General features: G+C 42.2%; 1 protein-coding gene, 1 long non-coding RNA gene and 1 other non-coding gene across 3 annotated transcripts; 2 read left to right on the top strand and 1 right to left on the bottom strand.

The window, feature by feature from the left end:
* Nucleotides 1–1,096: 1,096 nt before the first annotated feature.
* ZNF197 (zinc finger protein 197) lies at nt 1,097–14,237 on the bottom strand. Its single transcript, XM_054729494.1, has 5 exons — nt 13,814–14,237; nt 12,454–12,601; nt 11,577–11,668; nt 10,967–11,093; nt 1,097–3,780 (listed from the first exon to the last, which is right to left on the bottom strand). The coding sequence occupies exons 1-5, from the start codon at nt 14,201–14,203 to the stop codon at nt 1,475–1,477; spliced, it is 3,063 nt and encodes a 1,020-aa protein (XP_054585469.1). The 5' UTR covers nt 14,204–14,237; the 3' UTR covers nt 1,097–1,474.
* Nucleotides 10,585–10,671, top strand: MIR9195-2 (microRNA mir-9195-2). Its single transcript, NR_130481.2, is given in 1 exon segment — nt 10,585–10,671. It is a non-coding gene; the product is annotated as a microRNA mir-9195-2 (primary transcript).
* LOC129152128 (uncharacterized) lies at nt 11,241–12,913 on the top strand. The gene is made up of 3 exons (XR_008558846.1): nt 11,241–11,299; nt 11,643–11,740; nt 12,713–12,913. It is a non-coding gene; the product is annotated as an uncharacterized LOC129152128 (long non-coding RNA).
* Nucleotides 14,238–14,894: the final 657 nt, after the last annotated feature.

Genomic DNA, 14,894 nt, shown 5'->3' with positions numbered 1-14,894 from the left:
TTGTTTGCGTTAGTATCAGTGTTAACAGGTGGCATATTATTTTTCCACAATAAGCCAGTATTATGTAAAAACAAACTAGGGTCTATTAACTCCCTTAACCATTTAAAAAAATTATTTTCCAGTTTTTCAAGCAAACAACCTAAAATTCATTTTTTTAAAATTGATTTTAGAGAGAGACGGGAGGGAGGGATGAAGAGAAACATCAATTGGTTGCCTCCCATATGCATCCCGAATGGGGATCAAACCTGCAATATAGGTATGTGCACTGACCAGGAATTGAACTGGCAATCTTTTGGTGTATGGGATGCCACTTCAACCAACTGAGCCACCAGCAGGGTTCCCTTAAACATTTTTTATGGGTGGAGTTAATCCTTACCTGAGGATATTTTTCCATTGATGTTTTTTAGGTAGAGTGGAAGAGAGAAAGACAGAAACACTGATATGAAAGAAACACATAGATTGGTTGCCTCCTGCACGAGCCTTGACCAGGGCCCAGGAGGGGGAGGAGCCTTCAACTGTGCCCTTGGCCGGAATCGAACCTGGGACCTTTTGGTCTGCAGGCCGATGCTCTATACACTGAGCCAAACTGGCTAGGGCCCTTTAAACATTTTTAAAGCTGTATTTTTTTAAGTTTTCTTAGAGAGCTAAATTCCAGTTACTTATCCACCACATTTCATCTTATTATAAAAATGAATGCCTTTTGAGGTTCACAGAGTCTGAATATTAACTAATGAACAAACATTACATTATGTTGTGTTCTAGATTGTGACTATACCTCTTTTATCCAACTTTACTGGCAACTAAATTACTTCACAAAGTACTTTCACAAAGATTCTTTCACCTAATCCTCTTAATAATCCTGTGAGGTAGGCATTATGTTAATATTTGACTGACAGAGAAACTTGAGGCTTACATGCTGACATAATAACAACACATTACTAGTAAGAGAAAGGGCCAGGACCTAAACCTAGGTCTTCTGATTCCAAATCCAGTGCTCTTCTTATATTATTCTCAAACAGCAGGCTCTTGCTCACCCAACTCCATATCTGACATGTCTCAATCATACTGTCCATACAGACTTTCTGCAGCAGTGATTCTATCTCTAAAATGTGTAACATATACATTTTCACAAACAACTTCCACTTTTTAATACAAAGACATTTTTTGCTACCGCTTATAACATCATTACATCCCATAAATCCAATTTCTTCAGAGTCCTTCAATTGCTCCAAGATCTCTTTCTGGGTCATAATGAATTGTCTGGAACAGAGTATACTTTAACTAGAATTTGGTTTGTTTTTGTATTCTTGAAAATCTACAATAACCTTCTTTCACATGCAACTCACTTGAATAAAATAGAGGCAATCATGAATTCCTTTCTTATAAGAACCACATATTGCCATTTCTCCAACAGTTACTTAAATAGGCAGGCATTCTATTCCATTTTACATATGACACTACATTTTCTGAATCTCTAACTTGGACTCAGCTCATTGGCATTTTGAAGCCAAGAGAATTCTTCCATGGTATGGATTTTTTGTTGAAGATGAAGGTTTGAAGTTTGAGAGAATTCTTTTTCAGACTCATCACATTCACAGAGATTTTCAACTGTATGAACTTTCTGATGCACAGTAAGGTTTTTCCTTTGCCTAAAAACTTTGTTACAATCATTACACCCATATGGTTTCTCCCCTGTGTGGATTCTCTGGTGGCCAACTAAGTTCCTCTTAGAAGTAAAAGATTTTCTACACTTCTCACACTCATATGGTTTTTCCCCAGTGTGCATTCTCTGATGTACAACAAGGTTTTTATTCTGACTGAAGTCTTTTCCACACTCATTGCATTTATAAGGTTTCTCTCCAGTGTGGATTCTCTGATGTACCATAAGATTTCTACTAGAGGTGAGGACTTTTCTACATATATGACATTCGTAGGTTTTTTCCCCACTGTGAATTCTTTGATGTTCAATAAGGTTTCTGTTGTAAGTAAAGCCTTTCCCACACTCATTACATGCATAGGGCTTCTCACCAGTGTGGATCCTCTGATGGGCTATAAGGTTTGAGCGGTAACTGAAGACTTTCCCACAGTCACTGCATTTATAAGATTTTTCCCTTGTGTGAATCCTCTGATGTCCGATGAGGCTTTTCTTCAGAATGAAGCATTTGCCACACTCATTACACTCATAAGGTTTCTCACCGCTATGGATTCTCTTATGTTCAATGAGGTTTCTGTTAGAACTGAAAGCTCTTCCACATTCACGGCATTCAAAGGGTTTTTCCCCAGTGTGGATTCTCCGATGTACCAACAGGCTTGAATTGTAACTGAAAGCCTTCCCACAATCCTCACATTTGTAGGCTTTTTCCTGTGTATGAAGTTTCTGATGGACCATGAAACTCTTGCTCATAATGAAGGTTTTCCCACACTCTTGACATTCATAGGGCTTCTCCCCATTGTGGAGTCTCTCGTGGTCAATCAGGTTTCTGTTAGAACCAAAGACCTTGCCACAATCTTTACATTCATAGAGATTCTCTCCAGTGTGGAACCTCTGATGTAAAATGAGGCTTTTCTTTAGAACGAAAACTTTCCCACATTCATTACATTCATAAGGCTTCTCCCCATTGTGTAGTCTCTGGTGGTCAAAAAGGTAAGCACTCTGAGTGAAGGCTTTCCCACATGCAGTACATTTATAGGGCTTCTCTCTGCTATGCATCCTCTTATGGTCAATGAGGTTTGACTTAGAATTGAAAGTCTTCCCACATTTTTTACAACCAAAGGTCTTCTTTTCTGTGTGTACTCTCTGGTGTAAAAGGAGGCTTTTACTTCGAATGAAGACTTTCCCACATTCTTTACATTTGTATGGGTTCTCTGCACTGTGCAGTCGCTGGTGGTCAACAAGGTAAGTGGTCTGAGCAAATGTTTTTCCACATTCATCACATTTGTAGGGTTTTTCCCCAGAGTGGATTCTCTGGTGCAGAATGAGGCTCTTCTTCAGGATGAAAGCTTTCTGACACTTGTTACATTTATAAGGCTCTTCCCCTTTGTGGAGCCTCTGGTGGTCAATGAGGTAAGCATTCTGAGAGAAAACTTTTCCACATTCATTACATTTATAAGGTCTCTCCCCAGAGTGGCGCCTCAGATGTATAATAAGGCCCGAGTGCCTGTAGAAGCCCTTCCCACACTCCTTACATTTATAAGGTTTCTCCCCAGTGTGGATTCTCTGATGGTTTAGAAGGTAAGCACTTTGAGAGAAGGCTTTCCCGCATTCGTTACATTTATAAGGTTTCTCCCCAGAATGGTTCCGTAAATGCATTAGAAGGCTCGAACGCTGAATAAAGCCTTTCCCACACTCCTTACATTTATGAGGTTTCTCACCAGTGTGGATTCTCCGGTGGTTTATAAAATGGGAGATTTTACTGAAATGTTTACAACATATATCACATTTATAAAACTTCTTTCCTTCAGGACCCATTAAACTTTCAGAAAGAGCTGAACCTAGAGTCAAGCTTTCTCCAAATTCCTTCCGCTTCCGGCCTCGTTTTTCTGGCAGAGTCCTTTTCTTCTTGTCTCGTTCATAGAGGGAACATTTCTTCGGTGTATCTCTTTCACTTGTTTCATTTCCCCACTGACTTGCCGAAACTTGCCATGCACACTCTTTCTCAAAATCAAGGACCTGGGGAATACCTCCTTGAAGTCTTCTTGATGTTCCTTTCTGAGAATCTACTCTATGAGATATGCTTGACTTTGCTGATACCTCCTCATTCTCAGTCATGGTCTCCCATTCTGGTAAAATGAATTAAAAAAAATGCAAATGTTACCAAGTCTCTGTGTTAGTGAGAATAAATCTTCAAACAACTTTAACAAGCTAGAAGGATACATGTTTATATGCATACAAAAAAGAGACTTTTCATTAAACACAGGTTCAAAGCAGAATGCTATATTGACAGAATGTTATAAATGGATTAACAGAACTCATTCTCAGATGCACCTAATGCTTTGTCTTCAGGGAGCAGCTAAAAAAATATATTGATGTTGAAAACATAGATGCAAGGAAGAATGAGAGAGTACATGCGATTTTATATAGGTGGTTCAGACTTGAGGAACAGGAAGTTGGATGGAAAAAGAAGCATCATTTGGCTTATAAAAAACTGTCTTTTTATTTTCTTCTTGGGAAGATGGGAACTCTAAAATAAATAAATATATATATACACCTAAGGATTCTGAAAGGCAATCTTAAGTGTTGAAGAGTTAACTCCATAAACACTTTTTAATTACTTGAAAGTAATTAACCTGAGGGGGAAAAGTCCATTAAAAAGCAACTTAAGCCCTAATCAGTGGATGGAGCGTCAGCCTGCGGACTGAAGGGTCCCTGGTTCGATTCTGGTCAAGGACATGTACCTTGGTTTCAGACACATCCCCAGTAGGGGATGTGCAGGAGGTGGCTGATTGATGTTTCTTTCTCATCGAAGTTTCTAACTCTCTGTCCCTCTCCATCCCTCTCTATAAAAAAATCAATAAAATATTTTTTAAAAAAGCAACTTAATGCTGCCAAGCTGGTGTGGCTCAGTTGGTTGAGCAGCATCCCATACACCAGGAAGTTACCAGTTCAATTCCGGGTCTGGGCATATGCCCAATTCAGATTCCATCCCTATTAGGGGATGTGCAGGAGGCAGCCAATCAATGGTTCTCTCTCATCGATGTTTCTATCTCTCTCTCCCTCTCCCTTCCTCTCTCTGAAATCAATAAAAACCTATTTTTTAAAAAATAATTTAATGTTCAGAATTCATCTATTAATTTCCACAATTCCTTTAAAATTAAGATGGAAAATTTAAAACATATTTCACAACATCAGGTCTGGGTTAGATTCCCTCACTTAGTTAGACATAAAAGATAGGAGAATACAAAGTAAAAAAAAAAAGAAAGATATTTAAAAATATGAAAACATTGTTCTAGCTGGCAATGTTCAGTGGTTAGGGCCTCAGCCCAGGCACCAAAGGGTCACAACCCTCCCAGATTGGGGTGCATGCGGGAGGTAACCAATTGATGCATCTCTCTTACATTGTTGTCTCTCCCTTTCTCTCCCTTTGATAGTAAAGAAGCCTAGGATAGAGTAGATGGATACTTTTTTTAAAAAAAAGAAAAAGACAAGACCAGACAAGACAAGACGAGGAAGGGGAGGGGAGGAGGGAGGGGAGGGGAGGGAAGGGAAGCAACTCTTTTATACACTACTATGGGCCCAGTGCACGAATTCATGCACCTTGAAAGGAACTGTGGGACAGGAGGCTACAGCGGGCACAGGGGTGGGTCTCTGCCTGTCCTCTGCACCCCCGCCCGGCCCCTCCCACCGCGGCCCCCGGTCCCCTCTCTGCCGGCAGCCCCGCTCCTGCCGCTGCCGCTCCCACGCACTGACAGCGCTGGCACCGCTTGCACCCACTGATGGCACAGAGCAATTGGGGCCAGTGCCAGCAGCAGCAGCGGGTGCGAGCAGGCAGTTCTGGCGCCGGTGGGTGCAGGAGGTGGCTTTCGCGCCGGCAGCAGGTGCGAGCGGCAGCTCCAGCACTGGCAGCGGGTGCGAGTGGGGTCGGCGCTGGCAGCAGGTGTGAGCGCCGGGTGGGACCATGGCATATGGGAGGAAAGAATTTTCAGTAACCATCAGAGGCTCGCCCCAATGACAGTGACCGGTGCCCTGCCTTGCTCTGGCACCCCGGCTCACTTGCTCCACCATCCTGCTGCAGCCTATGCCTGCCACGTTCCACATGCCCCCCTGGTGGTCAGCGCACATCATAGCGACTGGTTGTTTGGTTGTTCCACCGTTCTGTCTATTTGCATATTAGGGTTTTATATATATAGGTAGCTAATAAGGTGGTTAAAGTATCTGCACTTTTACCATAGAAATCAGACTACACAGGGGCCTATTAAGCTTTAGGAAACATTGTGGAAAAATGTCAGAATGACAGCGGAAACTGGTTACTTTCTGAAGCCTGCATGAAACAAATAGGTTTTCCTATCTCCTCTTCTAAGCTATGTCTATTTCACTGCCAATTATCTTTCCAAAAGGTAAATTTGACCATGTCATTCACCTGCTCAAAATAAAGGACTCTTCATTGCCCACAGGATAAAGTTCAATAACCAGCAAAGCCCAAGAGAAACCTTCACCCACTGTTTAACTATTTTTCTGGTTTCACTTCTTTTCAGTATCCTTTATGCCCCTAGACCCTAGCCACAGAGAACTACATGCAGATGCCCTAATATATGTCATGTTTTTGTTTCCTTTCTATCACTGCCCATGCCCTTTTCTTTTCCTGCGCTTCGCTTTCCAACTCACTACATGCCCTATACTTACACCCTTAAAAACTAAACACAAAAGTCACCCCCTCTGGACATTAGCACTGACCTTACAGAAATAAAAAGGATTATACGGGAATACTATGAATGATTCCATGCCAATAAACTGAATAAATTAACACAATAAAAAGAGAAAATTTCCTAGAAAGACACAAATTACTAAAACTGGCTCAACAAGAAATAGAAGATCTGAATAGTTCTATACAAAGTAAAGAAACTAAATCATTGATTTAAAAAAACTATCCACAAGGAAAAACACAGGCCCCGATTGCTTCATTGGTGAGTCTACCCAACATTAAACAAATACCAATTCCTCACAAACTCTTCCAATAAATAGAAGAGGTGGAAACATTTCCAAAATTATTTTATGAGGTCAGTATTATACTAATACCAAACCAGACATAGATATATTTTAAAAAAAGAGAGAAAACTATAAATATATCTTATGAATATAGACATAAAAATCCTCAACAAAATACTAGCTAACTAAATCCAGCAACACACACACACACACACACACACACACACACACACACATAAAATCATACATCACGACCAAGTAAGATTTATAATGTAAATGTTAATATAACATCAGACAATTAATGTAATACACCATATCAATAGTATGAGGGATGAAAATCACATAATTACCTCAATAGAAGCAGAAAAAGCATTTAGCAAAGTCTAACACCCTTCACAATAAAAATACTCAATAAAGCAGAAATAGGAGGGAACTTCCTCAATCTAATAAAAGACACCTACAAAAATTCCAAAGCTAGTATCATACTTACTGGTGAATGACTGAATGTTTTCCCTCTAAGATCAAGAAATGGATGTCTGTTCTTGTCAATTCTATGCAACAAGTACCAGAGGCCCTAGCCAGGACAATTAGGCAAGAGAAAGAAATAAACCGTAACCAGATTAGAAAGGAAGAAGTAAGACTCTATTTGCAGATGACAAGCTCTCTATATATGAACCAGGAGATCATGGTTCAATTCCCGGTCAGCGCAGATGCCTGGGTTGTGGGCTCTGCGAGCTTGATCCCCTGTGTGGGGCATGCAGGAGGCAGGAGATCAATGATTCTCTCTCATCGTTGATGTTTCTATCTCATTTTTCCTCTCACTTCCTCTCTGAAATCAATAAAAATACATTTAAAAAAATTAGAATTAAGTGAGTTCAGGTTGCAAGATATAAGGCAGATATACAAATATCAGTGATATTTCTATACACTACTACAAAAGAATCCCCAAAAAAGGGCAATTAAGAAATAATAGCATCAAAAAGAATAAAAGACTTAGGAATAAATATTTTAAATGTAAAACTTTTCCTCTGAAAACTACAAACATCACTGAAAGAAACTGAAGACTAAGAAAATAAAAAGAATCCCACAGAATGAAATAGATAGATTCACAAATTGGAAGACTTATTGTTAAAATGGCAATACTCCTCACATTGATCTATAAGCTCAATGCAATCCCTACCAAAATCCCAGCTATCTCCTTCACAGAAATTGTCAAGCTGATCCTAAAATTCAAAGGGAAACTCAAGAAGCCTAGAATAGCTAAAACAATCTTGAAAAAGACCATGGAGGACTCACACTTCCTCATTTCAAAATATGTTTTGAAGCACCAGTAACAAGACAGAGTGCCACTGACATAAGGAAAAACATATAGTGAAAGGAACAGAATGGAGGCCTATATAATCAAAGGAATAGAATGAAAAGCCCAGAAATAAAACTTCATATTTATAGTTAACTTATTTTTGAAAGGGTGTCAAATCAATTCAATAGGGAAAGAATGGTACTGAGATAACTGAATAGCCACATGTATAAGAATGAAGTTGGACTCTTACCTTACACCATATACATATATAAATATTAACTCAAGATGGATCAAAGACCTCAATGTAAGAGCTAAAACAATAAAACTCTTAGAAGAAACAGACATAAATCATCATGACCTTGGATTAGGCAATGGTTTATTAGATGACACATGCTGAAAAAGTAAATTGGAATTCACCAAAATTTAATAACTTTGTGCTTCAATGACTATCACCAAGAAAGTGAAAAGGCAACTGACAGAATGGAGAAAATACTTGAAAGTGATATATTTTATAATGTACCAGTATATAGAATATATAAAGAATCTGAATAGACATTTCTTCAAAGAAATACAAATAGCCAATAAGCACATGAAAAGTTGCTTAACATTATTAGCCATCAGGAAATGCAAATCATTTCAGACTGACTAGGAAGACTATAATCAGAAAGACAGATAATAACAAGTATTGTTGAGGATTTGGAGAAATTGAAACACATGTACAGTTGGTGAGAGCATAAAATGGTGCAACAACTTTGGAAAACAGTGTGTCAGTTCTTCAAATGATTAAGCGGTTCCATTTGACCCAGCAATTCCACTCCTAAGTATATATATATATATATATATATATATATATATATATGTATATATATATCCAAGAGAAATTAAAACATATGTATACACAAAAACTTGTACACAAATGTTCATAGCAGTGTTATTCATAATAGCCCAAAGGTGGAAGCAACCTAAAGGTCCATCAACTGATGAACAGATCAATAAAATGTTATATATCCATACAAACAAATATTGTATGCCCATAAAAAGGAATGAAGTATTAATATGCTGCAATATGGAGGAACCTTGAAAACATTACACTGGGTAAAAGAATTCAGTCACAACAGACCACATATTGTATGATTCCATTTTTATGAAATGTCCAGAATGAAACTGATTGCAGTTGTCTCTATCTCAATCTCAAGAAGCTTATGCCATTCTCATACCAATTATTTTACTTTGCCTTCTGTGTTCATCTCCCAAACCATGGTAAGCTACTTAATGACAGAATCACATCATTTCCACAGTTGCCACCACATGATAGATGTATAATGTGAAAGTACAAATAGCTAATAAATTTTTTTAAATACTCTTAGCCCTAGCCGGTTTGGCTCAGTGGATAGAGCGTCGGCCTGCGGACTGAAAGGTCCCAGGTTCGATTCCGGTCAAAGGCATGTACCTTGGTTGCGGGCACATCCCCAGTGGGAGGTGTGCAGGAGGTAGCTGATCGATGTTTCTCTCTCATTGATGTTTCTAACTCTCTATCCCTCTCTCTTCCTCTCTGTGAAAAATCAATAAAATATATTTTAAAAAATTTTTGCAAACAATTTTAAAAATATATATTTTATTAATTTTTTACAGAGAGGAAGGGAGAGGGATAGAGCAGTGGTTGGCAAAACTCATTAGTCAACAGAGCTAAATATCAGTAATACAACGACTGAAATTTCTTTTGAGAGCCAAATTTTGTAAACTTAAACTATATAGGTAGGTACATTGTTATTAACTTAATTAGGGTACTCCTAAGCTGGCCTTTGCTAAAAACTCAAGGGGCCAAAGAGCCACATGTGGCTCGCGAGCCACAGTTTGCCGACCACTGGGATAGAGAGTTAGAAACATTGATGAGATAGAAACATCGATCAGCTGCTTCCTGCACACCTCCTACTGGGGATGTGCCCACAACCAAGGTACATGCCCTTGACCAGAATCAAACCTGGGACCCTTGAGTCCGCAGGCCGACGCTATATCCACTGAGCCAAACCGGTTAGGGCTGCAAACAATTTTTAATAATATGAGAACGCAAAAAAGGCAAGTTTTAAAACTGTATACACACACACACACACACACAACACACACACAAACACACACTGATAACAATGTAAAAAAACCTCAAATAGCCCTAGCTGGTTTGGCTCAGTGGATAGGGCACTGGCCTGAAGATTGAAGGGTCCTGGGTTCGGTTCCAGCCAGGGGCACGTGCCTGGGTTGCAGGCTCGATCCCCAGTGGGGGATGTGCTGGAGAGCACATCTCATCATTGATGTTTCTCTCTCTCTCTCCTCCCTTCCTCTCTGAAACCAATAAAGAAATATATTTTTTTAAAAAAGAAAAAAACCCTCAAATACACAGAAAAAAGCAGAAATATATTAAAACTAGTAGCCCTGTGCACGAATCCGTGCGCTAGTAGCTCTAAGCAGGGCCTAGCCACTCTGTGCCCGCTGGCCGGAGGTTATCCATGGCCCAGAGGCCCATCCACGCCCCGGCCTGGCCAGAGGCCCATTCGTGGCCAGGCGCAGAACGCTTGCCTCGTCACCAGGTGACGAAGCAAGTGTCCCCCGCCCCCCAACCCCCGCAGCCGCTCCGTGCCCGCTGCCCAGAGGTCCTCCGTGGCCGGGGTGGAATGCTTGCCTTGTCACCGCGGCAATGAAGCAAGCATTCCGCCAGGCCGCTCACACTGCCAACTCTCAGCAGCCATCCCCCCGGGACTGCGGGAATCTGGCGGGGCTGAGAGGACTGGGCACTGCCATCTTGTGGCTATGGGCGCCACCAACTTTGTGACCGAGTGATGGTTAATTTGCATATTACCCTTTTATTAGATAGGAGGATTTTGGTAACTGTCTACAAGTAGTGGGCTTAAGGGAAGATTTTTTTTCTATTCTAACATTTTGTTTTCCAAAATAAGTATATACTATTTTCATAAAGAAAATAAGCAAAAGCTGATGATAAAGATAAGAATCATGGGACAAAAAGTCCTTACCTAAGGAGGTCACATTTCCATAATTCTCCAGCATCACATCCCAGTACAAGGCCCTCTGAATTGGGCCCAGGCATGCCCATTCCTCTGCAGTGAAGCATACTGATACCTCCTCAAACATCACCAACTCCTGAAATAACAGGTATGTGTGTGGTTATCCATGCCCAGGAGCTCCCCTACTGAAAGGTTCCTTTCACATTGTGAGGTCATGAGGTGGGCAAGGGATATCAGCGATAAAGGAAGACCCCACATAAAGTCTGCCTTCTAATAGCGTGGACCTTGATTTAGAGATGGGAACTGGACACTAAGCACTAGGATGAGAGAGGGCACTTGATGGTACAGTTAGGTGGTTCAGATAGATCAGTGGTCAGCAAACCGCGGCTCGCAAGCCACATGCGGCTCTTTGGCCCCTTGAGTTTTTAGCAAAGGCCAGCTTAGGAGTACCCTAATTAAGTTAATAACAATGTATCTACCTATATAGTTTAAGTTTAAAAAATTTGGCTCTCAAAAGAAATTTCAATCATTGTACTGTTGATATTTGGCTCTGTTGACTAATGAGTTTGCCGACCACTGAGACAGATCCTTAGGAAGGAAAAAAGGATGCAAACCTCACCTGGGGCTGGGCTGTTAGGAGCATGAGTGCCATCAATTGATTTCTTGGGTTCTCTTCCTGAGAAAGGGCAGAAGCTTCAGGGGCAGGAGAATCTGAGGAAGGAGGAAAAGCAGCATGAGATTTCTGCTGTCCCTGCCGACTACTCCAAGTCCAATTCTATACAGGTGAGGGGGTGGTGCCAGGCCAAGTCAGGGTGCCAGGCGGGGCTGGAGGGCTGGGGGCATGAGCTGGGGCTGTGAGGCTGGGGGCACGAGCTGGGGCCCGATCTCTGCAGGCCACCCCAAGGGACCCCACCAGTGCACAAATTCGTGCACCGGGCCTCTAGTCCATATATATAAAAGCCTAAGAGACCAGCAGACCAGTAGCTATGATGTGCACTGACCACCAGGGGGGAGGTGCTCAATGCAGGAGCTGCCAAGCTACAGTGACTTGGCAGCTGTGGTTCTCGGGTGATGAGCCCGATTCTGGGGTGCATCACCCAAGAACTGCCCTCTCACAATCTGGGACCCCTTAGGGGACGTTGGGGAGCCGGTTTCGGCCCAATCTCCGTAGGCCAAGCCGAGGGACTATTCCTAGTCTTCTACAAACAAGGAATTCAGAAAGACCCAGAACTCTCATGCCTAGGCAACGATGGCTATAAAGTGACCTACAAACCTTCCATGTACAGGGCTGGAATAACACAAAGAGCATTAATAGGGATGGATGAAAGGTCAGAGACCCATAAAAGGACAAGAGGGAGAACAGAAAGAGCTTGTCACCATAAAGAATTCATACAAAGGATAGGAGAGGACGCAACCACCTGGGAGTAGAGGGATGAGCCACAGTAAAGGTCCAAGAAAAGAAAGGAAATCCAAAGCCAGGGCTACTAAATAAGTACCATGTTGAGGATCCTGGAGGTTGAACACAGCCGGATCAGGAAGAGGATTTGGGCAAATTTCAGCTGATATGTGGCTCCCTGGGGGTGCCTGAGGATGTGCAGTTCCTGGCATGCTCATGGCCTCCTGGTCCTGGACAAGGACTGGAACCTGGGAACAAACAAAACAAAACAAAACAAAACAAAACAAGATGGCTCTTCTTGTACCTCCAGAAAATCAACTCACCTAACCACTGTGGACGTCTTTCTGCCCATAACCTAGAACTGTGAGATCAGAGACCCACCTCAAGTATGGAGGGAGCACCAGAACAGCAGAAAAACTTTGCCTTGAGAACAATGGAGCTGCCCTCTAGCCCCACTCATGGCACTGGTGACCTCTCCCAGAGGAGACCGAACAGAACAGTGGAAACAGAAGCCAGACCTGCGTGGGGGTTAGGGAGGGAATGGGAAGTAACAAGCAATAATTAAGAGCATGTGTTTTAGCTTCAGACCTGGTTTTAGACACTCTTCTACTTATTTACCCCTTTACTTATCCCTTCCTGCTCCAACAGAAGGAACACTAGAGTGGGAGTCTAAACATGTGGTTTTGCTGCCAGCTAGATGTCTGGCCTAAGGCAATCCAGCGAACCCTTTTCTGCCTCTGTTTCCTTATCTCTCAAAAGAGGAAGATGCATTAGTGATGTTTAATGAAATACATAGCTCCAAAATTCTTCATTTTTTATGATTAAACAAGCCCATCTTTGGTGCCACTGCCAAGTTGAAATTCTGTTTCAGACTTCTAATAGAAATATTCCTAGTGGGCTACAGATTGACAGAGATCTCACATACACACACACTAGGAACTATATAAGATCCCAACTTCATAGTCAAGGATATAAAATCTTATCAGAAGCAAATATCTCAACCCAATCCTCTGGCTCACAGAAACCCAAGTAGGGGAACACGTGGCAAAGTCTCGCCAGATCTAGAAAGCTTCATTCTTACTCTCTCACTGCCTTTTAACTTCAGGTTCACATCATCATTGCAAACGAAGAATACATATGCTTCTGTTCAGGAGAACACTTAGCAACCTTATGTTCTTCAGGCTCTTGAACCAAACTCAGCATTAGCAAGCATCACCCAGGAGGACAGAGGGCAGTCAATGACTTTGTGCGGATTCTGAACTGGGCCCAAAGACCCCACTCATAAATTTATTTAACTGCAAAGATATCCTATGGTCTGAATAGCTCATGAACCTGTTCTAATTACCATTAGGGTTGCTAACATGCTATTGTTAATGAAAACATCACAGGCTCGCCCTCCAGTCCTGGCTCAGTTTTCTCCTTCCTTCCATCCCAAACTCTTCCCCCTCGCCCTTTCTCACATTTAGCACTGGTCCATCGAGGTCTTTCTGCAGCTCTTCTACCAGGGCCACGGCCTCCTCACCACTTCCAGGGCGATGGATCTGCACCCAGGTCCGAATCTCCCCAGGCAGGATGCTCAGGAACTGTTCCAGCACCAGCAGCTCCAGGATCTGGGCCTTGGTGCGCGCTTCTGGCCTCAGCCAACGGCGACAGAGCTCCCGGAGCCGGCTCAGCGCCTCCTGCGGTCCAGCCGTCTCATGGTACCGTAACTGTCTGAAGTGCAGATGGGAGGTCTCCCAAACAGAGGAGCTGCTCCCTTGGAAGCTGGTTCCCCACTTCCAGGTATCATCCTTCCCTTTAACAAGACCCTCTTGTCTCAGAGCGTTGTGGGGCCAACCTTCTCTTGTCATTGTCTTTAGTTAAGAAAGCCTCTTCTCAATCCTTGCTTGACTTCTTCCTTTAGAGCTTGGAGAACATCATCTACAAAACTTCAAAAAAAAAACCATTGTTAAAGTTAATGCAGTGAAACCACCAAGTTTTCCAGCCCCCAGTCAGCTCCCAGTGATGAAGAGAAAAATCCCTAAATGCAAGGTTCTAGGCTCGCAGCAGTGCCTCCTTTGACAAAGCCCCCAGCTCAAGGCTCTGGGGACATTGACACAGGCAACCAGACCACTGCTGAAACCACAGACATGAAATTCCTTTGGTTTTTACTCACAGCGCCTCCTTCCTTTATCCAGTACTCCAACAATGGGCATCCTGGCTAGCCCTGTGTGGTTTTATTTTATTTTTTTAAATATATTTTTATTGATTTCAGAGAGGAAGGGAGAGGGAGAGAGAGACAGAAACATCAATGATAAGAGAGAATCATTGATCGGCTGCCTCCTGCATGCCCCACACGGGGATCAAGCCTGCAACTCGGGCATGTGCCCTTGTCCAGAATCGAACCCGGAACCCTTCAGTCCGCAGACCAACGCTCTATCCACTGAGCCAAACTGGCCAGGGTGCCCTGTGTGATTTTAAACAAGTTACCTCACTTCTGAGTCTGTCTTTTAACCTGAAAAATAGGGGTAATAACAGTTCCTATTTTATACGCTTGTTGTA

This window comes from Eptesicus fuscus, chromosome 18 (genome assembly GCF_027574615.1).
Source record: "Eptesicus fuscus isolate TK198812 chromosome 18, DD_ASM_mEF_20220401, whole genome shotgun sequence".
Lineage (NCBI taxonomy): Eukaryota > Metazoa > Chordata > Mammalia > Chiroptera > Vespertilionidae > Eptesicus > Eptesicus fuscus.
The sequence above is the reverse complement of the archived record's forward strand: the minus strand, read 5'-3'. Positions and strand labels throughout refer to the sequence as shown.

Excerpts from the sequence above, each read along its gene's own strand:
- ZNF197 (XM_054729494.1), bottom strand. The coding sequence starts at position 14,203 with ATGACAAGAGAAGGTTGGCCCCACAACGCTCTGAGACAAGAGGGTCTT. Across the intron at positions 11,669-12,453 it reads CCTCCAGGATCCTCAACATG|ATTCTCCTGCCCCTGAAGCT; the intron begins GTACTTATTTAG and ends CTCCTTCCTCAG. Across the intron at positions 11,094-11,576 it reads TCCTAACAGCCCAGCCCCAG|GAGTTGGTGATGTTTGAGGA; the intron begins GTGAGGTTTGCA and ends CTGTTATTTCAG.